At 37.5% G+C, this 25,225-nt stretch overlaps 1 protein-coding gene across 11 annotated transcripts in view; it reads left to right on the top strand.

The window, feature by feature from the left end:
• Positions 1 to 25,225, top strand: part of OSBPL9 (oxysterol binding protein like 9) — a 187,493-nt gene that overhangs the window by 129,120 nt on the left and 33,148 nt on the right. For 7 of the 11 annotated variants that reach the window (XM_045897714.2, XM_045897711.1, XM_064589155.1 and 4 more), the window contains 5 exons: positions 1,445 to 1,540; positions 2,492 to 2,539; positions 12,031 to 12,060; positions 12,917 to 12,967; positions 22,914 to 22,952. In XM_045897714.2, the coding sequence (XP_045753670.2) occupies positions 1,445 to 1,540; positions 2,492 to 2,539; positions 12,031 to 12,060; positions 12,917 to 12,967; positions 22,914 to 22,952 (264 nt within the window). The remainder of the gene's footprint in view (positions 1 to 1,444; positions 1,541 to 2,491; positions 2,540 to 12,030; positions 12,061 to 12,916; positions 12,968 to 22,913; positions 22,953 to 25,225) is intronic. The other 4 variants (XM_045897716.2, XM_045897713.1, XM_064589154.1 and 1 more) reach the window with 1 other exon arrangement.

Raw genomic sequence — 25,225 nt, 5'->3', positions numbered from 1 at the left:
AATTTTCCCATGGTCTAATATAACTTAGGGTGGGTTTGTTTTGTTTTGTTTTTTTTCTGTTCTGATTCAGAATTTGAATTTAAGTTTGGCAAGAGCAACAATGAATAATAATAGTAGTAATTGATAGTGTTAGTAATTGTAGTCTTTAGTAGAGGTACTAGCTGCCACATTAATAATAGTATGAGGAGGATGACTATATTTGGCAGGTAAGAAAACAGCAGCTTAGACACAGTATCTTGTTAGTGGCTGAGCTGCAATTAGAAACCAGGCTTGTCAACCCGTTGTTGTTTTCCATAATACTATACAGTCTCAGTCTGGTGTTTGAGATAGTGGCTGTAAAAGTGCTTTATTAGTAATAAAATATTGTGCAAAGATGAGGTATTGGTGTAACATACAATGAACTCTGGCCTCCATTTACTAAAATGGGGAATGTGAAAATGATCAGCATGTTTTGGCCAACAAGTGAAGATCAGGTATGGTATGTTGAACTACTGTATTTTACCCATTCAGTACAGAATTTTGTGGTTGGGTTGGGATTGTGATGTTAGTGGTTCATGAGCCTTACTTTATTTCCCTGTTTAACTGCATGACATTTGGGCGTGCAAATACGGCAAGCTGGTAGTCTTGTTCAGTCTCCAACTTTTTGTCTTTTACACCCAGGATTGATGTGTTTTTCAGATATGATTAAGAAGTCAAGTTTCTTTTGAGTAAAGTTAAAACATGGGAATCCCATTCTATTGAAGTTTAAAATTTTTAGTGTACAAAAAGTAGGACATGAAAATGCTGGATTGTTAAACTAGAAATAAGTGGACCCTCTAAATAAATAAACATTTACACCATGTCCAGAGTGTAGTTAGTGTTCATGCCGAAGGTGAATGTGAGTAGCGAACTTGATTAAGACAAGTGTTGTCACTTTCAGTTAAAGAGAGGGCCCTCTTAGAAGAGGTGAGAATTTTGAGGTTCTTCTTTTAATAAAGGGAGGAGGAGAAAGCAGCAGAGGTAATGGGGTGGGTTAGGGAATGGGAGGAGGACTAAACAGAGTATGAAGTTAAGATTAAAGGACTGGAGGAATCAAACAAAAAGTGGGGGTAAAATAGGAGGTAATCTAGGTTGTAATCTAGGCCCTTCAGCTAAATTACTGTTGCTCTGGAGGTCACGGGGAGTCATTGTGGGGGAGAGAAGAAAGTGATTGAAGAGCAAGGTCAATCCTGATTTAAGCAGCAGTGCATGTTTGATAAGGGAACAGAGGTAGAAGTTCATGAGGGAGATTGATGTATCACTATTCTTGAAGAATTTAGATAGTTTTAATATGCCTATTATTTATATAGAAGTACTATATTTACTTTAAAATTGAAATGTCATGTATGAAGGATGAAGTATCTTCTGTACTGTTAAATATTGCCTGGGTATTGGTAGATTTATTACAAATTTTCTTTTTCTCTAGGGTTTGGATTCAGGATTTGTTCCTAGTGTCCAAGACTTCGATAAGAAACTTACAGAGGCTGATGCTTACCTACAAATCTTGATAGAACAATTAAAGGTACGGCATTCATTTACTGAATTGGTATAAAGTAGTAAATGTTACCAAGCTTGATTTTGAGTGTAAAAACTTAGCTGATGTTAATTTGCAACCCTTAAATGGTTCTTCAGCAATTTTTAAAGCTGACTTATTAAAAGATCTGGGTGACTTACTCAGAGATCTTTGCCTTTGATTATATTGATAGTGTGTATATATAATGTACGTTTTTGGTCATTAAAAAAGTAAATATCTAGGGGCGCCTGGGTGGCTCACATGGTTAAGCGTCTGCCTTTGGTCCAGCCCCGCATCGGTCTTCCTGCTTGGCAGGGAGCCTGCTTCTCCCTCTCCCTCTACTGTTCCCTCCTGCTTGTGCTCTCTCGCTCTCTCTGTCAAATAAATAAAATCTTTTTTTAAAAAAAGAAGTAATATCTAGACATAACTAGAAGAAAATAAGATTAGATTCATATTCTGTTTTAAAATTCTGAGAAACTGGTAAATTTTAATATCGTTCAATTTCTGAGGCCTTGATTTTTTCCATTTTGGGGAGGGGGTTGTTGGGAGAGGTGATTTCTCTACTTCATTTATCATTACTGAAATTGTCTCCTTCAATTCCTACTTTAAAATTAATTACAAGCAAAAGTCCTGGGAAGCAGCAAATGGAGTATTAATAAACGTGGATGACAAAGCAGAAAAAACTTAGGTTTCAGTTGATATTTTAGGTTCTTAAAGGTCATCTGTTTTCTTTTGCTTTCAGTTTTACCAGAGTAATTGATCTTGACTGTTTAAAATAATTCAGTAGAATTGGACTTCATACTGTCCCTTGAAAAAATATATGTTATCTTAAAAATACATATAAATCATCCCTGGAAGAAATTTATTTAAGAACTAAAGTTTGCTTTTCTGTGTTTAGTAAATGTATACAATATAGCAAAATGGCTTGATACTATAATAATTTTCTTTTTAACCCTGTAGCTTTTCGATGACAAACTTCAAAACTGCAAAGATGATGAACAGAGAAAGGTAAGTTCCACTGTCATTATCTTGCCTTAAACCATTTTAAAACCAAGAGCCTTTTTTTTTTTTTTTTTAAAGATTTTATATATTTGACAGAGACACAGCGAGAGAGGGAACACAAGCAGGGGGAGTGGGAGAGAGAGAAGCAGGCCTCCCGCCGAGCAGGGAGCCCGAGGCGGGGCTTGATCCCAGGACCCTGGGACCATGACCTGAGCTGAAGGCAGATGCTTAACGACTGAGCCACCCAGGTGCCCCAAAACCAAGAGTCTTTTAGAGAAAAAATAACAGAAGGACTTCAGTGTTTTGGCTACTATAATAGTACTACTGACTGTTTATGATAGTATTACCATATAGAATTCATGGGGGAGTTTTCTGGTGAATTTCTGTTACGGTTTCACAAACAAAAGGGTAATGTACAAAATCTTTAATACTCTTTTTTTGTAAGTACCACCTTCCTAGGAGTAAGTTCTTTCTTGAGGTTTTTAATGTTGAAGATAGAAAGTTATTTTATTAAATTGGTATGTGGTCACTTCAGATATTAATAAACCAATTGGCAAGAATTTGCTGAATTAAACAAGAAGCCACAGATGAGGAAACAAAACTAGTGTTGCTTTTTTTTTTTTTTAAGATTTTATTTTTAAGCCATCTCTATACCCAACTTGGGGCTCGAGCTCACAACCCTGAGATCAAGAGTTGCATGCTCTACTGACTGAGCCAGCCAGGTGCCCCTGAGTGTTGCTTTAATTATAGTTCCGCTACTACCCCCCCGCACTTGAATTTCTGATAATTACTTTGTAGTTTGAATAGTTTTCTTTTTTCCAGTTAAAATATTTCCTCCTTGATTAGATTTCCTGATGCAGTATCATTTCTTTTTTTGCATTTCTTTTGACCATAGGTTTGCATTTGACTCTTTTACACTTGGTAATAGTACCTATAGTAATTCATGTTTAACTCCCCTTCCATTCTTAGTTTTGGAATTTGGTCCCATGTCATTTTTAAACAACTAGGCAAAGTTTAAGGTGATTCTAAAACAAGTGTTATTTATTTAAATTCAATTTAATTAGCATATAGTGCATCATTAGTTTCTGAGGTAGAATTTAACATATATTATATTTATATACATATATATTTAACATATTGCATATAACACCCAATGCTCATTACATCAAGTGCCCTCCTTAATGCCCATCACCCAGTTACCCATCTCTCCTCCAGCAACCCACAGTTTGTTTCCTATAGTTAAAAGTCTCTTATGGTTTGTCTCCTTCTCTGTTTTCATCTTATTTTATTTTTCCATCCCTTCCCTTATGCTCATCAGTTTTGTTTCTTAAATTCCACATATGAGTGAAATTATAAGATACTTGTCTTTTCTCTGACTTATTTTGCTTAGCATAATACACTATAGCTCCATCCACGTCATTGCAAATGGCAAGATTTCATTCTTTTTGATAGGGCTGAGTAATAATTCCACTGTATATACCACTTTATCCAATCATCTATTGATGGACATCTGGGCTTTTCCCCTGTTTTGGCTATTGTGGACATTGCTGCTATAAACATTGGGGTGCACATGCCCCTTCGGATCCCTATGCAGAACAAGTGTTTTAAAATCACATAGTCTAGGAACAAGATGGCAGAGGAGTAGGAGACCTAAATTTCGTCTGGTTCCAGGAATTCAGCTAGATAGTTATCAAACCATTCAGAACACCTACAAACTCAACAGGAGATTGAAGAAAAGAATAGCAGCAATTCTACGAACAGAAAAGTGACCACTTTCTGGAAGGTAGGATGTGCAGAGAAGTGAATCTGAGACAAGAAGATAGAGAGGGAGCCTCCATCAGCCGGCTACCGGCAAGTGATAGAGCAGTGGAGCACAAAATTGGAACTTTTAGAAGTCTGCTCTGCTGAGGGATGTTACTCCAGTGGCTAAGCGGGGAGTGGAACCCTCGCTGGGACAGTGTGGTCTCAGGACCCTGGGGTCACAGAAAGACCGGGGGTGCCTGAGTGTGACAGAGCTCCCAGGTATTGGAGCGGGGAAGCCAGCTGCAAAGATGGAGCCAAGAAGTGGGCTCTCAGCTCGGGGTTGCCATAACCTGTGATCCATGGCACAGTTGGGCCATTACTCTTTGAGCAGGGACCCAACAAGCAGCAGATCCGGGGAGAATCCCCTTCCTCCCCTGGGGAGACTCCAAATGGGGCCATGTGCCAGAGATAGAAATGCTCGGTCACCGGCCAGGTGAGCCCAGAGTGCGGCTGGAGACCAGGCAGACAGGAGTGATTGCTTTTCTGTGAGAGCTTACCAAGGAGTGGGGCCCCGAGCTCTCGGCTCCTCCAGGACCAGAGATTGCAAGGCCGCCATTTTCACTCTCATCATCCAGAAGCTGTACAGAAAGCTTTCAGAGAACAAAAGCTACTGAGAGCAAACCCGAGCAGATTACTTAGCCTGGCCTCTGGCAAGGGCGGTGCAGTTCCACCTCAGACAAAGACATTTGAGAATCACTGCAACGGCCCCTCCCCAGAAGATAAGCAAGAACATCCAGCCAAGACCAAGTTTACCGATTAACGAGAACTGCAAAACTCCAGCGCTAGAGGAATACAGCACATAGAATTCATGGCTTTTTTCCCATGATTTTTTAGTCTTTCAGCTTTAATTTTTTAAAATTTTCTTTATTTCTTCTTTTTCTATTTTTTTAGTTGAATTTTTCATCTTTTTCAACCAGTATCTTATCAATTCCTATTTTAAAATCTTTTTTAACTTTAATTTTTATAGTCATATTCTATCCCTTCATTGTATTTAACCTTATTTTTTGTGTATATATAAGTTGTTCTCTCTTTAAAATTTTGGGATGCAGTGTCTTCTAACAGACTAAAATGTACCCTAAATCTAGTGCATGACGTTGTCCTAGTCTCGCGCCTGATCACATTCTTTTTTTTTTTAATTTTTTCATTCTTTTTTCAACCAACTTCTTATCAATTGTTTTTTTAAAATCTTATTTTTTTTTAAAGATTTTATTTGACAGAGAGATAGAGAGCACAGATAGAGTGGCAGGGAGAGGGAGAAGCAGGCTCACCACTGAACAGTGAGCCTGATGCGGGGCTCGATCCCAGGGCCCTGGGATCATGACCTGAACTGAAGGCAGACGCTTAACCGACTGAGCCACTCAGGCGCCCCTTAAAATCTTTTTTAATTTTCATCTTTACAGTCATGTTCCTTCCCTTCATCGTATTTACCCTTATTTTTGTGTGTGTATATATATGTTTTTCTTTCTATTAAATTTTGGGAGGCATTTTCTTCTGAAAGACCAAAATACACCCAAAACCTAGCGTGTGGCTCTGTTCTACTCACCAGCCCTCTCATATTCTTTTTTGTTTTCCCTCTTTATTTTCCCCCCAGTTTCGGGTTTCTTCTGATTTGTTTAGTGTATATTTTTCTGGGGTCGTTGTTACCCTTTTAGCATTTTGTTCTCTCATTCATCTATTCTCCTCTGGACAAAATGACAAGATGGAAAAACTCACCTCAAAAAAAAAGAACAAGGCAGTACCGACTGCCAGGGACCTGATCAACAGAGACCATTAGTAAGATGTTGGGACTAGAGTTCAGAATGACCATTATAAAGATACTAACTGGACTTGAAAAAGCATAGAAGATACTAGAGCATCCCTTTCTGGAGAAATAAAAGAACTAAAATCTAACCCAAGTCGAAATCAGAAAGGCTATTAATGAGGTGCAACCAAAAATGGAGGCTATAACTGCTAGGATAAATGAGGCAGAAGAGAGAATTAGTGATATAGAAGACCAAATGATGGAGAATAAAGAAGCTGAGAAAAAGAGAGAGAAACAACTACTGGATCACAGGGGAGAATTCAAGAGATAAGTAATACAATAAAGCGAAACAACATTAGGATAATTGGGATCCTAGAAGAAGAAGAAAGAGAGAGGGGCAGAAGGTATATTGGAGCAAATTATAGCAGAAAACTTCCCTAATTTGGGGAAGGAAACAGGCATCAAAATCCAGGAGGCACAGAGAACCCCCCTCAAAATCAGTAAAAATAGGTCAACACCCCCCGACGTCTAATAGTAAAACTCCCAAGCCTCAGAGACAAAGAGAAAATCCTGAAAGCAGCTCTGGACAAGAGGTCTGTAACCTACAATGGTAGAAACATTAGATTGGCAGCAGACTTACCGACAGAGACCTGGCAGGCCAGAAAGAACTGGCATGATATATTCAGAGCACTAAATGATAAATATGCAGCCAAGAATACTATATCCAGCTAGGCTGTCACTGAAAATAGAAGGAGAGATAAAAAGCTTCCAGGACAAACAAAAACTAAAAGAATTTGTGAACACCAAACCAGCCCTACAAGAAATATTGGAAGGGGTCAGGGGTGCCTGGGTGGCTCAGGGGCGCCTGGGTGGCTCAGTTGGTTAAGCGACTGCCTTCGGCTCAGGTCATGATCCTGGAGTCCTGGATCGAGTCCTGCATCGGGCTCCCTGCTCGGCGGGGAATCTGCTTCTCCCTCTGACCCTCTCCCCTCTCATGTGCTCGCTCTCATTCTCTCTCAAATAAATAAGTAAAATCTTGAAAAAAAAAAAAAAGAAAAGAAATATTGGAAGGGGTCCTCTAAGCAAAGAGAAAGTCTTAAAGTAACATAGACCAGAAAGGAACAGAGACGATATACAGTTAACAGTCACCTTACAGGTAATACAATGGCACTAAATTCATATCTTTCAGTAGTTACCCTGAATGTAAATGGACTAAATGCCCCAATCCAAAGACACAGGGTGGGCGCCTGGGTGGCTCAGTTGGTTAAGCGGCTGCTCAGGTCATAATCCTGGAGTCCCTGGATCGAGTCCCGCATCGGGCTCCCTGCTCAGCGGGGGGGAGTCTGCGTCTCCCTCTGACCCTCCCCACTCTCATGTGCTCTCTCTCATTCTCTCTCTCTCAAATAAATAAATAAAATCTTAAAAAAAAAAAAAAAGACACACGGTATCAGATTGGATAAAAAAATGACCCATCGATAGGCTGTTTTCAAGACACTTATCTTAGACCCAAAGACACCTCCAGATTTTTTTTTTTTTAATATTTTATTTATTTATTTGACAGAGACACAGTGAGAGAGGGAACACAAGCAGGGGGAGTAGGAGAGGGAGAAGCAGGCTTCCCCGCGGTGCAGGGAGCCCGATATGGGGCTCAATCCCAGGACCCTGGGATCACGACCTGAGCCTAAGGCAGATGCTTAACGACTGAGTCACCCAGGCACCTCAAGACACCTCCAGATTTAAAGTGAGGGGGTGGAAAACCATTTACCATGCTAATGGACATCAAAAGAAAGCTGAGGTGGCAGTCCTTATATCAGACAAATTAGATTTTAAACCAAAGACGTAAGAGATGAGGAAGGACACTACATCATACTTAAAGGGTCTGTCCAACAAGAAGATTTAACAATTGTAAATATCTATGCCCCTAACATGGGAGCAGCCACTTATATAAGCCAATTAAAAACAAAAAGAAACACATCGACAATAATGCAATAATAGCAGGAGACTTTAACATCCCCCTCACTGAAATGGACAGATCATCTAAACAAAAGATCAACAAGGAAGTGAAGATTTTAAATGACACACTGGACCAAACGGACTTCACAGATATTCAGAACATTCCATCCCAAAGCAACAGAATACACATTCTTCTCTAGTGCCCATGGAACATTCTCCAGAATAGATCACATCCAGGGTCACAAATCAAGTCTTAACTGGTACCAAAAGATTTTGGACCACAATGCTTTGAAACTAGAACTCAATCACAAGAGGAAAGTCAGAAAGAACTCAAATACATGGAGGCTAAAGAGCATCCTACTAAAGAATGAATGGGTCAACCAGGAAATTAGAGAAGAATTTTAAAAATTCATGGAAACAAATGAAAACACAACTGTTCAAAATCTTTGGGATACAGCAAAGGCGGTCCTAAGAGGAAAGTATATAGCAATACAAGCCTTTCTCAAGAAACAAGAAAGGTCTCAAATACACAGCCTAACCCTCCACCTAAAGGAACTGGAGAAAGAACAGCAAATAAGGCCTAAACCCAGCAGGAGAAGAGAAATAATAAAGATCAGAGCAGAAATCAATGAAATAGAAACCAAAAGAACAGTAGAACAGATCAACGAAACTAGCAGCTGGTTCCTTGAAAGAATTAATAAGATTGATAAACCCCTGGCCAGGCTTATCAAAAAGAAAAGAGAAATGACCCAAATAAATAGAATCGTGAATGAAAGAGGAGAGATCACAACCAACACCAAAGAAATACAATTATAAGAACATACTATGAGCAACTATATGCCACCAAATTAGATAATCTGGAAGAAATGGATGCATTCCTAGAGATGTATAAACTACCAAAACTGGACCAGGAAGAAATAGAAAACCTGAACAGACTCATAACCAGTAAGGAAATTGAAGCAGTCATCAAAAATCTCCCAACAAACAAGAGCCCAGGGCCAGATGGCTTCCCAGGGGAATTCTACCAAACATTTAAAGAAAAATTAATACCTATTCTTCTGAAACTGTTCTAAAAAATAGAAATGGAAGAAAAACTTCCAAATTCATTTTATGAGGCCAGCATTACATTGATCCCAAAACCAGACAAAGACCCCATCAAAAAGGAGAATTACAGACCAATATCCCTGATGAACATGGATGCAAAAATTCTCACCAAAATACTAGCCAGTAGGATCCAGCAGTACATTAAAAGGATTATTCACCATGACCAAGTGGGATTTATTCCTGGGCTGCAAGGCTGGTTCAACATCCGCAAATCGATCAATGTGATACAATACATTAATAAAAGTAAGAACAAGAACTATATGATCCTCTCAATAGATGCAGAAAAAGCATTTGACAAAGTGCAGCATCCTTTCTTGATTAAAACTCTTCAGAGTGTAGGGACAGAGGGTACATACCTCAATATCATAAAAGCCATCTATGAAAAACCCACAGCGAGTATCATTCTCAATGGGGAAAAACTGAGAGCTTTTCCCTTAAGATCAGGAACATGGGAGGGATGTTCACTATCCCCACAGCTATTCAACATAGTATTAGAAGTCCTAGCCTCTGCAATCAGACAACAAAAAGAAATAAAAGGCATCTGAATTGGCAAAGAAGAAGACAAACTTTCACTCTTTGCATATGATATGATGCTCTGTGGAAAACCAAAAAGACTCCAGCCAAAGATTGCTAGAACTCATACAGGAATCCAGCAACATGGCAGGATATAAAATCAATGCACAGAAATCAGTTGCATTTCTATACACTAACAATGAAACAGAAGAAAGAGAAATTAAGGAGTCGATCCCATTTATAATTGCACCCAAAACCATAACATACCTAAGAATAAACCTGACCAAAGAGGCAAAGGATCTGTCCTCAGAAAACCATAGAACACTCATGAAAGAAATTGAGAAAGACACAAAAAAATGGAAAAATGTTCCATGCTTGTGGATTGGAAGAACAAATACTGTTAAAATGTCTAAGCTACCTAGAGCAATCTACACATTCAGTGCAATCCCTATCAAAATACCATCAACTTTTTTCACAGAGCTGGAACAAATAATCCTATAATTTGTATGGAACCAGAAAAGACCCTGAATAGCCAGAGGAATGTTGAAAAAGAAAACCAAAGCTGGTGGCATCATAATTCCGGACTTGAAGCTCTATTACAAAGCTGTCATCATCAAGACAGTATGGTACTGGCACAAAAACAGACACATAGATCAGTGGAACAGAATAGAGAGCCCAGAAATGGACCCTCAGCTCTATCGCCAACTAATCTTCAACAAAGCAGGAAAGAATATCCAATGGAAAAAAGACAGTCTCTTCAACAAATGGTGTTGGGAAAACTGGACAGCCACATGCAGAAGAGTGAAACTGGACCATTTTCTTACACCATACACAATAGACTCAAAATGGATGAAAGACCTAAATGTGAGACAGGAATCCATCAAAATCCTAGAGGAGAATATAGGAAGTAACCTCTTCAACATTGGCCATAGCAACTTCTTTCAAGACACACCTCCAAAGGCAAGAGGAACAAAGGCAAAAATGAACTATTGGGATTTCATCAAGATAAAAAGCTTTTGCACAGCAAAGGAAACAGTCAACAAATCCAAAAGACAACCTACGAAATGGGAGAAGATATTTGCAAATGACATATCAGATAAAGGGCTAGTATCCAAAATCTATAAAGAACTTATCTAAGTCAACACCCAAAGAACAAAGAATTCCATCAAGAAATGGGCAGAAGACATGAACAGACATTTCTGCAAAGGAGACATCCAAATGGCCAACAGACACATGAAGAAATGCTCAACATCCCTTGGCATCAGGGAAATACAAATCAAAAACACAATGAGATACCACCTCACACCAGTCAGAATGGCTAAAATTAACAAGCCAGGAAACGACAGATGTTGGCGAGGATGCAGAGAAAGGGGAACCCTCCTACACTATTGGTGGGAATGCAAATTGGTACAGCCACTCTGGAAAACAGTATGGAGGTTCCTTAAAAAGTTGAAAATAGAGCTACCCTACAATCCAGCAATTGCACTACTCAGTATTTACCCCAAAGATACAAATATAATGATCTGAAGGGGCACATGCACCCCAATGTTTATAGCAGCAATGTCTACAATAGCCAAACTATGGAAAGAACCTGGATGTCCATCAACAGCTGAATGGATAAAGAAGATGTGGTGTATGTGTAGACACACACACACACACACACACACACACACAATGGAATATTATGCAGCTATCAAAAAAAAATGAAATCTTGCCATTTGCAACGACGTGGATGGAACTAGAGGGTATTATTCTAAGCGAAGTAAGTCAGAAAGACAAGTCTCCTATGATCTTACTGATACGAGAAATTTGAGAAACAAGACAGAGGATCATAGGAGAAGGGAGGGAAATATGAAACAAGACGAAACCAGAGAGGGAGACAAACCATAAGAGACTCTTAATCTCAGGAAACAAAGTGAGGGTTGCTGAAGTGGAGGGCGGTGGGAGGAATGGGGTGGCTAGGTGATGGACATTAGGGAGGGTATGTGCTATGATGAGTGCTGTGAATTGTGTAAGACTGATGAATCACAAACCTGTACCCCTGAAACAAATAATACATTATATGTTAATAAAAAATTTTTTTAATAAAAAATTAGAAAATCACATAGTCTATAAAAAAGACACAACTTTTTTCATATAAGGAGTAATAATGTTTTGTGTTATTCTTAGAAATCTTGAATCATATGAATCTTATTTGAGGACATAATCCGTAAAATGAATTTTTTATAAGTTTTAAGAAGTATAACAAAGTACTCCCTTCCCAGTTGCCTGCCCTCAGAGTAAAGAGTACATTTTGGTAAAATTCTTTAAATGACTAGTAAAAAACAGTAATGATACTTCTTTGTGCTTCTGATTATTTGTTTAAACTTATCATTTTTCACAGAAAATTGAAACTCTCAAAGAGACAACAAATGTAAGTTACGTGTTTGGTAAACTCTGGCTTTACATTAGAAAGTGCTTTAAAATATCATTTCTATTTTAAGCTGTTGATTAAATTAATAAATTGCTCTATTAATAAGAGCAGTTGAGATTTTAATTTTTATAAATTTTTACAAGGGTGTTTAAGAATTTTATTATTTTCTAAAGGATATAAAGGGACTTGAATAATCCTTCTAATTAAAATTCACTTCGTGGACCATTTTACGTGTTTCTGATCTTATCTGTCTTAAGATCCTTGGATAAAAGGTATCATCCATGCACAATGTATATTATCTTTTTTATAATTAAAATATATTGTGATTCACGTTTTCTGATGTACTGGCCTTCTCACGTTATATAATAGGCTACTAATAAGATTTGTATTTCGACAAGAGCAGTTTTAAAAACAGGCAAAGTAGTAGTATTCAGGGTTCACTGTATTGTGATAGGATTCTTTACTCTTCATAATTCCTTAAAAGTCTTGAATAGATATTTTAGAAGTTTACACTGGGATTGTCTGCTATTGATCTAAGAATTTGGAAATTAATCAGACTCACATCTTTTTCTGTTTGAAGTGTTGAAAAACCATTTAGAATGTTATTGAGTACAAATTAACAATTTTTTGGCATTCTTTAATGATAGAATTGCTTATGATAACTTCATCTAACACTGTTAGTATATTAGAACCCACTGGAATCCAGAGAGGGTATTTCTTGTGTAGTATAAACTTAAATCCTGTACATCTGAACTGATTTTTATTTTTTTATTTTTATTTTTATATTTTAAGCTTTAATGTCATATGACTATTTTATTTGGTGCAAGATCCTAAAATCAGTGTTCTGTTTTTATAGAGCATGGTAGAATCAATTAAACACTGCATTGTGTTGCTGCAGATTGCTAAAGTAAGTAAATTTTACTTTACTTTCATTTAATGAGATGTAAAAATTATAATGGCATTTCTCTTTAATAGCCAGGAACTTGGTTGTGAAATAAGTACCTTCCTCCAATAAGTTGTATTGTGGGGTTCCTGGTACTATTGAACAACTATTGTATTAAGATATTAACCTTAGCAGCATGTGCCTGTTTTTGATAAGGTAATTTCTGATACGGTGACTGGGAAAGAGGGGAGTATTGTTTGAATGACTCACCTCTTCCTTCCTCCTTATCCATTATCACTGCTTAGAGCAAAGACATATTTTGCAAAACCTTTCACAGAAAAGTTTTTCTTAGGAGAAAAGGAATTAAATTTTAGCAAGAGTTCTTTTTCTCATCCATAATAAGGAGTATAATAAAGATATATATTTTTTTAATTTTGTTGTAGGTTTTTTTGGTTACTAAACTACATTAGTGAACCGCTACTTTAAATTGCTATTCTTATTCATGGAATAATATGTATTTTGAAATACTGTGGTGCGGTAAAAATTTCATGGTTATTGTGCCTGCTTTTCTGAAAAATTTTGGTGTATTCAACTTAAATGTCGATTTGTTTGCTTGGTATTTTGAGGAATAAGCATTTTAGTGTTTGAAAAGAAGAATTAAAAAAAATCCCCCCCCCATTATTTCTACTGACTGTACCTCTGTATTTCTAGCCAGTGGCTAGAAGAGGGTAGACAGGCAATTCAGTAGCCACTATTGGGAGTGATGTTTGCATGGATTTTTAATTACTGGCCTATTTTACTTATTCAGTTGCATGTATTTGTTTGCCTGATAATGGTCACTTTTTACCTAGTATTGTTAATGACACAATTATATAGGACAGTCTATTTGTGCTTAGATGGGAAGGATATTGGGCATATGAGTTAAAGGAGGGCAGTGTCATTTTCTTTTGAGGTTAGATTCAGTATATTAAAGTGTCAGAATTTAAGGGCTTATGTTCACTTTCTGGGTGTTTTGTTTGTTTTACCACTATGCCTGATTTCCTATGTGTGTGTGTGTCTAAATTTTCATCTACTTTTGTGGATCAGAATATATTCTAAAGGGAGGATAGGGTTGGAGGCGTAAAAGAGATGGTAAGGTGTTTGTTTTTCTTGACTGAGAAATTTTATGGGTGGTTGGGTCACCTACTGTTACCCAAAAGCCTCTACAGTGTATGGATAACCAGTAAACTACACCTTGCTCAATGTGAATAGGTAGGTATTTTAGGGATTCACACTGCCTTCTCTGGAAGATTGAGGAAGTAGAAGAGCTGATAGTGTTTAGACTGGTTTGGATAACCTCTACAAGTCATTTAAGACTTTAGATAGTTGTAAAACAAGGCAACAAGCCTCTTTCAGTAGCTCACCTTTTAGCTACCCATCAAGAGTATTTTTGGTGTTCTACCTTTGGAATGAGTTAGAATTCAAATTATTAATACTCCTTTTTAGAAGTTTCTACTATTTTTTTTTTAAGATTTTTTTTATTTTTGAAGTAATCTCTACACTCAACATGGGGGCCTGAACTCACAACCCTGATATCAAGAGCCACGCGCTCCACTGACTGAGCCAGCCAGGCGCCCCTAGAAGTTTCTGCTATTTAGTCTATACCTCCTATCTCTCTGTTTATCTTAGCCTAGCTTGATAGACTTACATTTCAGGGTCCTTCAGAACAGGTAACATAGATTAAGTAAATGGAGTTTGGCTTTTTAATTTTTTCCAGAAGGAAGTTTTATTAAGGCTTTTATGTTCAAATACTATCCCTTAAATTATATATGTACTGTATATGAACTTTGTGTGTGTCTTTAAATGTAAATCAGACCATTTCACTCGTCTGCTCAAATCCCACTAAATGGTTTCCCATCTCTCTTGGAATGCACTCTAAACTATTTACAATAACTTACATCACTTGAACCATCACTACTCTATCACCTCATCTACCCTCACTTGATCACACTACTCCAACAATATTGGCTTGTTTTCTTTTTCACAGACAGGCCAGACTTTTTCTGCTTCAGGGATTTGTATTTGCTTTCCCCGCTGCCTAGAAGGAACTTACCCCAGATTTCCAGGACTCACCCCCTCACTTTATTCAGATTTCTGCCCACATGAAATCTCTTTGAAGAGACCTTCCTGACCACTCTATCTAAAATAATCTCTAATCTCTCATTTGTGTTTTTTTCTTCATGGCCTTGCATCACTAGCCAGAATTACATGATACCTTGTTTATTGTCTTTCTACCACCTGATTTATAATCTCCTTAAGGACTTTGTCTTATTTGCCATTGTATTAGTCTGCTTGGGCTGCCCTAACAAGCCACCACAGAGTGGGTGGCGTAAACAAAAGAAATTTATTTTCTCGCAGTTTTGGAAGCTAGAAATTCAAGATCAAGGTTCCTGCCAATTTGGTTTTCTGTGAGGACCCTTTTTAACTTGTAGACAGCCACCTTCTCAGTATGTCCTCATGTGGCCTTTCATTGGTATGTGCACAAACAGAGAGAGAAAAGAGAGGGAGGGAGGGGGGAGGAGGAGATGGAAGGGACAGAGGGAGAGTAGGGAGAGAGAAGGTGAGAAGAGCTCTCTGATATAAGGACACTTACTAGGTCAGGGCTCCATCTTTAGGACCTTATTAAACCATAATTTACTTCATTAGAGGTCCCATCTCCAAATATAGCCATCCTGGGGGTTAGGGCTTCTTCTGAATTTGCCGGTGGTGGGTGGAGACACACAAATATTCGCTCTATAACACCACTGTATCCTCAGTGCCTAGAACAGTTGCCTGCCACATGGTAGGGGCCTGATAATTGTAAATTTTGAATGGATGTTTCTAATACATAACTTTTAATGGTTGCATAGTTTAGTGTTTCCCCTTTATGATTTTTTTTATTTAGCCACCTCTCTGTTCTGCTGTTGGTAAACATGGCAGAACTTCTATCTAATACTAATGGGAATATAAATTATTAGTCATTTTGGAGGATTATTCTTCATTGACAGGTTAATAAAATATTGAAATCAGCTACTTTGAGAGATTGCCACCTGAGACCTAACGGATATAAGAAGATAGCTAATTTGATATCTTTGTAGTTTGGAGTAATTTAGTATTAGCTTCTTAGAGGCAGCATGCTGTAGGTAGGATTTTAAACCCCTTCCAGTTTTGATTCTTTCATTCTCACTACCAGAAGTTCCCCTCCTGTCTAAATGATTAATGCATTGGTTCCCAAACTTTGCGGCTCACTGGAATCACCTGAGGATCTTTAACAAGTCTTATGCCTGGCTCCCACTCCCAGACATTGTGTGGTAATTGCTGTGGGTTGTCACCTGGGCTTTGGGATTTTTAAACTCCCAGGTGGTTGTAATATGCAGCAAAGTTTGGGCATCACTTGGTTAGTGGGATTTTCAGGTAAGTTCTGTTAGTTCAGAAGACTTCATTTTTTGTACCATAGATAGAGACAGTTGGCGTTTCATGAGAAACTGCAGAGGAAGGTGGGGGAGATGGAAGAGAGCAGAAATAATCTGGGAGGCCCCTACATCTGAGGACTTGACCAGTTCCTTATCAAGATTAGGTGATAAGACCTATATGCCACAACTCAGATAAGCAAGTGAAATTAATAATGTATTTTATTTAACCCAGTATATCCAAAATCATTTCAACATAAGCAATGTAAAAATTCATTAATGAGACACTTCATTGTCTTTTTTTTTTGTACTAAGTTTTCAGTATCTTGGGTGTATTTTTTACTTTGAACCAGCCACATTTCAAGTGCTTAATAGCCACATGTGACTAGTAGCTCCCAAACTGGACAGTACAGGTCTAGGTTATCCTTTCAAAGTAGATTGTATATTTAAGTTGTCTTTGGATCGCACATTCTCTCCCCAGAACATTTTCCTTCATAAGAGTTTTTGTTTTCATAAGTATTTTTAAATTCTTCATTAGACTTTTAAGAGAACAGGTTTACTGATACTAATTTACATATCATAAAATTCACTCATTTAAAGTGTACATTTCAATGGTTTTTGGTATATTTACAAAGTTGTACAATCATCACTATAATCAAATTATAGTACATTTTTATCACCACAAGAAGAAATGTTGTACCTATTAAGCAGTCATTCCCTGTTCCTCTTTCCCTTGCTACCCTTGCCCCTGTTCTTCCTCCAATCCCTGGCATCCACTGATCTGTTTCTAGATTTGCCTATTCTGGACATTTCGTGTAATTAGGATCCCACAGTATGTGGTCTTTTGTGACTGGCTTCTTTCACTTAGCATAATGTTTTTAAGGCTCATTCATATGGTAGCATGTATCAGGACTTAATTCCTTTTCATTTCTGAAGAATAGTTTATTGAATGGATATCCCACATTTTGTTTATTCATCAGTTGATGAACATTTGGGTTGTTTCCTTTTTTTTTTTTGGCTATTATGAATAATGCCACAATGAATGTGTACATTATAATGGTTTTGTGTGGAGGTATATTTCCATTTCTTTTAACTTATGCATGGAAGTGGCCTTAACAGGGTCATACAGTAACTCTGTATCTTTTTTAGAAATTGCTAAACTACTTTTCAAAGCACCTACACCATTTTACATTCTCACAGTGTGTTACAATTCCATTTTCTCCACATCCTTACCAATATTTGTGATTCTCCTTTTTTTTTTTTTTTTTTTTTAGTGGCTTACAACAGCACTCCTTTATAAGCTCACATTTCTATAGATCAGACTCTTAAAGTGACTGGGCTGGGTTCTATGCTTAAGGATATCACAGGGTCCAAATTAAGGTTCTAGACAGGTTGAACTATCTGTGGAGGCTCTGGGAAAGAATCCACTTCCAGGCTTATTCAGGTTGTTAGCAGAATTCAGATCCTTGTTGTAGGACCAAGGTCCCCATTTCCTTGCTAGTTGTTGGCTAAAACTTGGTGTCAGCAACTAAACGCCTCTCTCTGGTCCTTGCACAGACTCCCTCTATCTGCAAAGCCAGCAGTGGCACATCATATCCTTCTCATGGTTCACATTTCTGACCTTCTCTTCTGCCACCAGGCAGGGAAAGCTCTCTACTTTTAATGGCTCATGAAATTAGATCAGATCCACCTGAATAATGTTTCTATCTTACGGTCAGTGCTAAATATCATATGATTTCACTTATGTGGAATCTGAAAAACAAAACAAATGAACAAACAAAAACAGAAACAGACCCATAAATGGAGAGAACAGCTGGTGGTTGCCAGAGAGGAGGGGAAATGAGGGAACTAGGCAAAATGGGTGAAGGGGAGTGGGAGGTATAGGCTTCTGGTTATGGAATGAGTAAGTCATGGGGATGAAAGGTACAGTACAGGGAATGTACTCAATGGTATTGTAATAGTATGGTGACAAATGGTAGCTGCACTTGTGGTAAGCAAGTAAAAAAAAAGTATAGACTTGTCTATACTATACTATACTAATCACTGTGTTGTACACCTGAAACTAATGTAACATTGTCAACTATACTTCAGTTAAATAAATAAATAAATAATCCACAGAACTTGTGAATATGATGAGATCACGCTTCTGATTGTCTTTTTGGTTGTAGCCATTCTCTTGATATCTTGCAGTTTTCATTTGCATTTCCCTAAGGAATAGTAATGTTGAGTATCTTTTCACATACTTATTAGCCATTCATATATCTTCGGAGAAATGTCTTTTCAAATCTTTGCTCATTTTTTAGTTGGGTTCTTTTTAATCTTGTTGAGTTGTAGGTTCTAAATACAAATCCTTATCAGACATGATCTGCATATTTTTCTTCAAGTTTGTAGGTTGTCTTTTCACTTTCGTGATAGCATCCTGAGACACATGCATATTTTTATTTTTGATGAGATCCTGTTTATCAGATAAATCTTCTATTGTTTGTGCCTTTGGTGGCTTATCTGAGAAGTCATTGCCTAATCCTAGATCACAAAGATTTATTCCTGTGTTTTGAGTTTGAAGTTTTAGCTCATATTTGCATTCATCTTTGTGGTGTGAGGTAGGGGTCTAAATTTATTTTTCTGCATGTGGCTATCCAGTCGTCCCAGCCTCATTTGTTGAATCTCATCAGACTTGAATTAGCATGTTTATTTTTTGTTGCATATAATTAGTAAGTGTATTGGTCCATAATTAGGGAGCTTTTACTGGACTGCATTGCCTTATTAGAAAGATGAGGATAGGGGTGCCTGGGTGGCTCAGTCATTAAGCGTCTGCCTTCGGCTCAGGTCATGATCTCAGAGTCCTGGGATCGAGCCCCACATCGGGCTCCCTGCTTGGTGGGAAGCCTGCTACTCCCTCTCCCACTCCCCCTGCTTGTGTTCCCTCTCTCGCTGTGCCTCTCTCTGTCAAATAAATAAATAAAATCTTTAAAAAAAAAAAAAAAAGAAAGATGAGGATATATTTCATGTATTTTCTTAGTAGGCATGGTTTTAAAAATATTAGAGTCTGTAGTTCTGGCCAGAAGTCTTCCCAAATTATGTTGTGCTGATGTTTTTGTTCATTTTCAGATTTATAGATCTCAGTCATGCTGGTATGTTCTGAGAAGAGACTAGCCTTTGTATTAAGGAATGAGGGATTTATAACCACATAAAAATACAGTATAATTTAAGTGGGAAGTAGCATTAGACCTTTTCTTTGTTTCATTAAAATAATTCATATTGAATTCAATCAGATCTCTAGTTCAGTAATACTTGAGATTTAGCTTTAACTGACCTTGATTAAAGGCCACTATGGTATACTTACAAAACAAAAACAGAACAATTTTTAAAAAGAAAGATGGAAGTGGGAGCGGGGAAGGGATGAATGTAGCCTTTTTAGGTAGTAGAACAAAATCCCTAAAGTACGTGATGGGAATGGATTGATAGGAAGGCATTTAATAGTCTATGATTTGACTCTGCCTTAAAAGACCACAACAGTTGGGATGCCTGGGTGGCTCAGTCGGTTAAGCGGCTGCCTTCGGCTCAGGTCATGATCCCAGGGTCCTGGGATCGAGTCCCACATTGGGCTCCTTGCTCGGCGGGGAGCCTGCTTCTCCCTCTGCCTGCCTCTCCCCCTGCTTGTGTTCTGTCTCTCTCTCTGACAAATAAATAAAATCTTAAAAAAAAAAACAAAAACACAATAACAAAAATAATGAACCCTGATCTAAAATACTCTGTAGGTAGCATACATTATTAATTGAGAACATTTTGGGGGGAAAGTTTGTCAGATACTGAAATTTATTTTAAATTATACCAGAATTAAAAGTGGTTGGTTTCTTAGATAATATACATATATAATGTGGTATATCAGTAATCATTCACTGCATAACAAACCAGTCTAAACTGAGGGTCTTAAAATAGCAACAGTCATTTAAATTTTGCTCACAAATATGCAGTTTGAGTAGACCTCATGACTTGTTTCTGTTTCATGAAATGTCACCAGTAATGACTTGATGCAGGGCTAGAGGATCTACTTTCAAGGTGGCTCACTCACATGCCTGGAAAGTTGGACTGAGGGCCTAAATTCTCCATATAGTCCTCTTTACAGCTGCTTGGATTTTCTCACAGTATGGTGGTTGGGTTCCTAGAAAACAGTGAAAGTTTGTGACATTTCCATGACCTAGTCGTAGAAATCACATATAGTCACTTCTGCTGTACTTACTGGTAGAGACCATCACAAAGGCCCACCTAGGTTCTAGGGTAAGGGACATGAACACTGCCTCTTTTGGGGGCCATTTCTGGAAAATTTAATCTATCACATGTTATGTAATATTTCTTTCCAAGAAATCCTTTGGAAAAATCAATTTAATATTTAGAAATTAATAGGGGAAGGCCAGAATTAAGTTAAAATGTCATCTACGCAAGAAACTTTCTCAATTTATTTTCAACTGTCTCTGTTAAGAATTAACTGAAACTTTGGATATTCTAAATATATAGTTAATTTTGCAAATAGGGGGAAACCCCATCATGAATTGCACAGTTAACAAAATGCAGTTATTCTCAAGGACCCAGTGTATAGTCATATTCATAGCTACACTTTATTAGAGCAAAGGATCCAAAGCAAAATCAGCAAAGGGAAAAGGCACATGGGGCAAAATCCAGAGGAAACCAGCACAAACTTCCAAGTGTCTTCTCCCAGTAGACTCACATAGAATGTGCTTACTTCCTCCAGCAACACATTGTGACAACATATGTGAAATTTGGGGGCACCTGGGTGGCTCAGTTGGTTAAGCCTCTGCCTTCTGCTCGGGTCATGATCTAAGAGTCCTGGGATCAAGCCCCACATGGGTTCTCTGCTCATGGGGGAGTCTGCTTAGCCCTCTCTCTCTGCCACTTCTTCCCCCCCCCCCCCCGCCCCTTGTGCTCTCTCCCTCCCTCTCTCTGCCTCAAATAAATTAAAAAAATCTTAAAAAAAAAAAAAAAAGTAAAATTTTGTCTACCGGGGAAGCTCATTGAAGACTCAACACCCTCAGTTTTTGTTGGGGCCTTGTCATATAAGCACTCTCTAGCTAGGACTTATCAAGATTCCATACTCCCAGAAGGAAAGCTGGTTGTTAGCATAAACCATATTATTAAACAGTTTAGGCACAGTGAGCCACTCTTATCATCAGATAGAGTGGTGGGGACCCTCCCAAAATTCAAGTTCCTAATCATTAGCCAAAGGCCAATTTTGCAGGCAGATATGCTGCTATGTTAATGCTTTTCTGTACCTGCACTTAAAAATATATATATGTTCCCAAATCTTCAGTTGCTCTTGGTTGACCCTTCAATGTGTGGATTTCTGAGTAAACTCAGTGGTTAAAGAAAAATTTATAGATATAAATGAGATACAACTTGGCCATTATGGTTTTTTTTTTTTTTTAAGATTTTATTTATTTGACAGAGAGAGACACAGCAAGAGAGGGAACACAAGCAGGGGGAGTGGGAGAGGGAGAAGCAGCCTTCTCGCGGAGCAGGGAGCCTGATGCAGGCCTTGATTCCAGGACCCTGGGATCATGACCTGAGCCTGAGCCGAAGGCAGACGCTTAACGACTGAGCCACCCAGGCACCCCGGCCATTATGTTTAAAACCAAGACCAAATATTGGTTTCTGTTAAAACTTTAAAACTTCCTGATAGTATGGAGCTAGAACTTTAAACATAATACAAATAGGTGGATTATAATTACAGAAGTGAATATGTGTTGATAACTTTCCACCACCTTCTTCCTGAAGTACATCCTTGGAGAAGCAAGGCAAAATAGCATATTAAGAACATGAGTTCTGAAGCCAGACTAATGGAATCCTGGCTCCCCACCCTCTATCTGTCTCAATTTTCTTATATGTCCAGTAGGAAAAATAATAGTATCTACTTTATCGAGTTGTTGGTGGAATAATTAATGCAAAATATTTGTCAGGCAGTTAAGTGCTAATTCCTATGTCATTCCATGGATCAGTGATTATTACATTTACTTAAACAAAAATCAAACCATCTATTGAGAAAAGTATAATTCTGGGGCCTGCAGCCAGAATATGGGAAATAGTGTCTCTTCCAAGATTTTAAGGGTATATGATTCTTACACCTTTAAAATGCAGTGAGAGTTTGGGAGTTGTGGGTAGTTGGCATAATTTACTATAAAATTAAACCCAGAAATATTCAGGGTCTTCAATCCTAAATTAGTATATCTGCTGTTAATAGTTGATACTGATATAACTGCACAGTTCCATAAGATATTCATAATGAATTTAATTCAACTGCCTATATAAAAAAACAATTGCCATGCTGTTGGTGGTGGTGGTTGTGTAGCCATTGATAGAATTACGTTTGGCTAGCAATGTACAGATGGAATTATAATCTCAATAGAAACCGAGAAATAGTTTTCTAACATTGTTACTAGTAGAATAAGCTTTCATAATAGGGAAGAAAGTACACAAGGACTTACTTAAATAAAAGAATGAAGTTAATATTTTTAACATTTTTCCTTAAGGACCAGTGTAATGCGGAGAAGCACGCAGATGGAATTATAGTAAGTTTAATCTAATCTTTTTGTTTCCCTTTACTTCTGCAGAGCATTATAACCAGTCATGTCAGGAGAAGCCTGAACTTCTACTCATTTTTCAACACAAATTCCTCTTTTTCACCTACTCACTGCTTTTTGTTGTTGACTCTTGCAATTTTCCTTAAGCTTCTAAAATTGGCCATCTTTCAGTAATCATTTGCAGGGAAAATGTTAAAATTTTTCTAAGTGTTGGTTCAGATTGAATCACTTTGCATGTGTTAACATGAAGGGTTAATCATGGTGTGAAAATACAGCTTTTATGACTAAGGCATAACTCACAATGCTACATTTCTTGTCAAACTTCTTTTTTTCTCAGATGAAAGCAGAAGGGGAGGGATTCAGTATTGAAACATATCTTAATCTTTTTAATATTGTGTGTTGGTTTCTATTTTTTAGATTTTGTGTGTTAACTATCATTGCTACTGTGGTATATACTGTTTTTATTAGAATAAATTGCAGCATGAATTCTTCCATTTACAGCCATTTTCTTATTCTTTCCTCCTCCTCAGCTTTTTACTCTTCCCTTAGATTCAACTTCTCCTTTAAAAAGAAAAGAAAATTTTATTGTTGGTGTTTCCCATCTGGAAATAAAAGTTAGAATTTGAAGATTTGTAGTTGGAGTGACCCTGTTTTTATGGTAAACTGAGTGACTTCTGTTTAGACTGTATTTCTAAAGCAGGAGGCAGCCCCTTTTTTTGTCCCAAGACTTTAAAGATGCCACCTTGTCTGAGATCTGGAAACTTCAAAATCTTCAAAACCATCTCATGATTATACTTGAAAGGATAAGCATGTTATCTTTGTATTTGGTTTAAAATGAAAAAAGTTAAATATCGATGTTGTTTGCATATTTCTTAAGAAGCCAGAGATAAGAGAAGCATTTTTAGAATTTGAATTAAAGACGTTGGAATTTTTATCTGTCTTTTCACAGTGCGAGTTCAGAATTTGATCCATGGTGATAATACAATTATGTGATCTGAATACAATGTAATATAATGTAGTATCTCTTCCTGAGCTCTCAGTTAAGATTGTAAGCCTCATGGAAAAAGGACTATATATGTTGTCTAGCATGTCATGGTCCCCAAAGATCCTAAGGAAAATCATGTTGGCAATTATTTTTATCTCTCTTTCCTCAAAACAAAATTAGTTACTTTTTATTATGTTAAAAAATCGGCAGTTTCATAAAGCATACCAAAAATGTTTGGTCATTTGCAATTAAAAACATCTAGAAAGTTTAAACTTACAAAAAATCTAAACCTGTAGAAAACAACCATACTTGAATCATTTGATCAGGACTATAGCATTTTTCCTTAAGAGTTTTTATTTTTTTAAAAAGAAAGGAAGCGTTCATGATTTAAATCTTAGACCCACACAGCTAGAACCTGGCCCTGCTACTCAATAGCTGTGATCTTAGGCAGGTTATTTGACCTTTGAGCCTTAGTTTCCTCAGCTTTAAAGAAAGGTGGCTAGATCTACCTCAGAACATTGTTGTAAGGTACAGGATGAGCACAGAATCAATAAATGGTAGTTATACATAAATGCATGCATATATAATTTATATTTTGCAGAATGTTATTAATGGTACAGCTGTGGTTAGAGCTAAGGATTATCATTTATTTATGCTTCTGAAGTTCTGTATATTCATTTTCAAAGCAAGGTGTAGAATGTAATTTGACATATTTTAGCCTGAAATTGATTGAACAAAGACTGTAGATAAGAATGGAGTAGTTATATTTTCTATTAACAACAAGCAGCAAAAGATATCTGGTACTTTATTTATTTATTTATTTATTTTTTTAAGATTTATTTATTTATTTGAGAGAGAGAGAATGAGAGACAGAGAGCATGAGAGGGAGGAGGGTCAGAGGGAGAAGCAGACTCCCTGCTGAGCAGGAAGCCCAATGCGGGACTCGATCCCGGGACTCCAGGATCATGACCTGAGCCGAAGGCAGTCACTTAACCAACTGAGCCACCCAGGTGCCCCGATATCTGGTACTTTAAATATACATGCAAAAATCTAAAAGATTAGACAAGCTTAATCTTCAGAACATTTCATCTGGAAAACAAAAGATTACATTCAAAAGATAGAATTCTACTGGTCCCTTTTTCCGAAGTTATTTCTTATTCTCTTCAGTAATTTTTCTTATATAAAAGGTAAGGATAAGGAGGTGACATACTCTCCTTCCCATGGATCAATATTAATGGTGGGATTTTGCCTTTGTAAAGCACTTGGAGTTCTTTGG

This window comes from Mirounga angustirostris, unplaced genomic scaffold (assembly GCF_029215605.1).
Source record: "Mirounga angustirostris isolate CCGP_5_RB_7025 unplaced genomic scaffold, mMirAng1.0.hap1 SCAF_4, whole genome shotgun sequence".
NCBI lineage: Eukaryota > Metazoa > Chordata > Mammalia > Carnivora > Phocidae > Mirounga > Mirounga angustirostris.
Note: the sequence above shows the minus strand (reverse complement) of the source record. Positions and strands in the feature narration are given on the sequence as shown.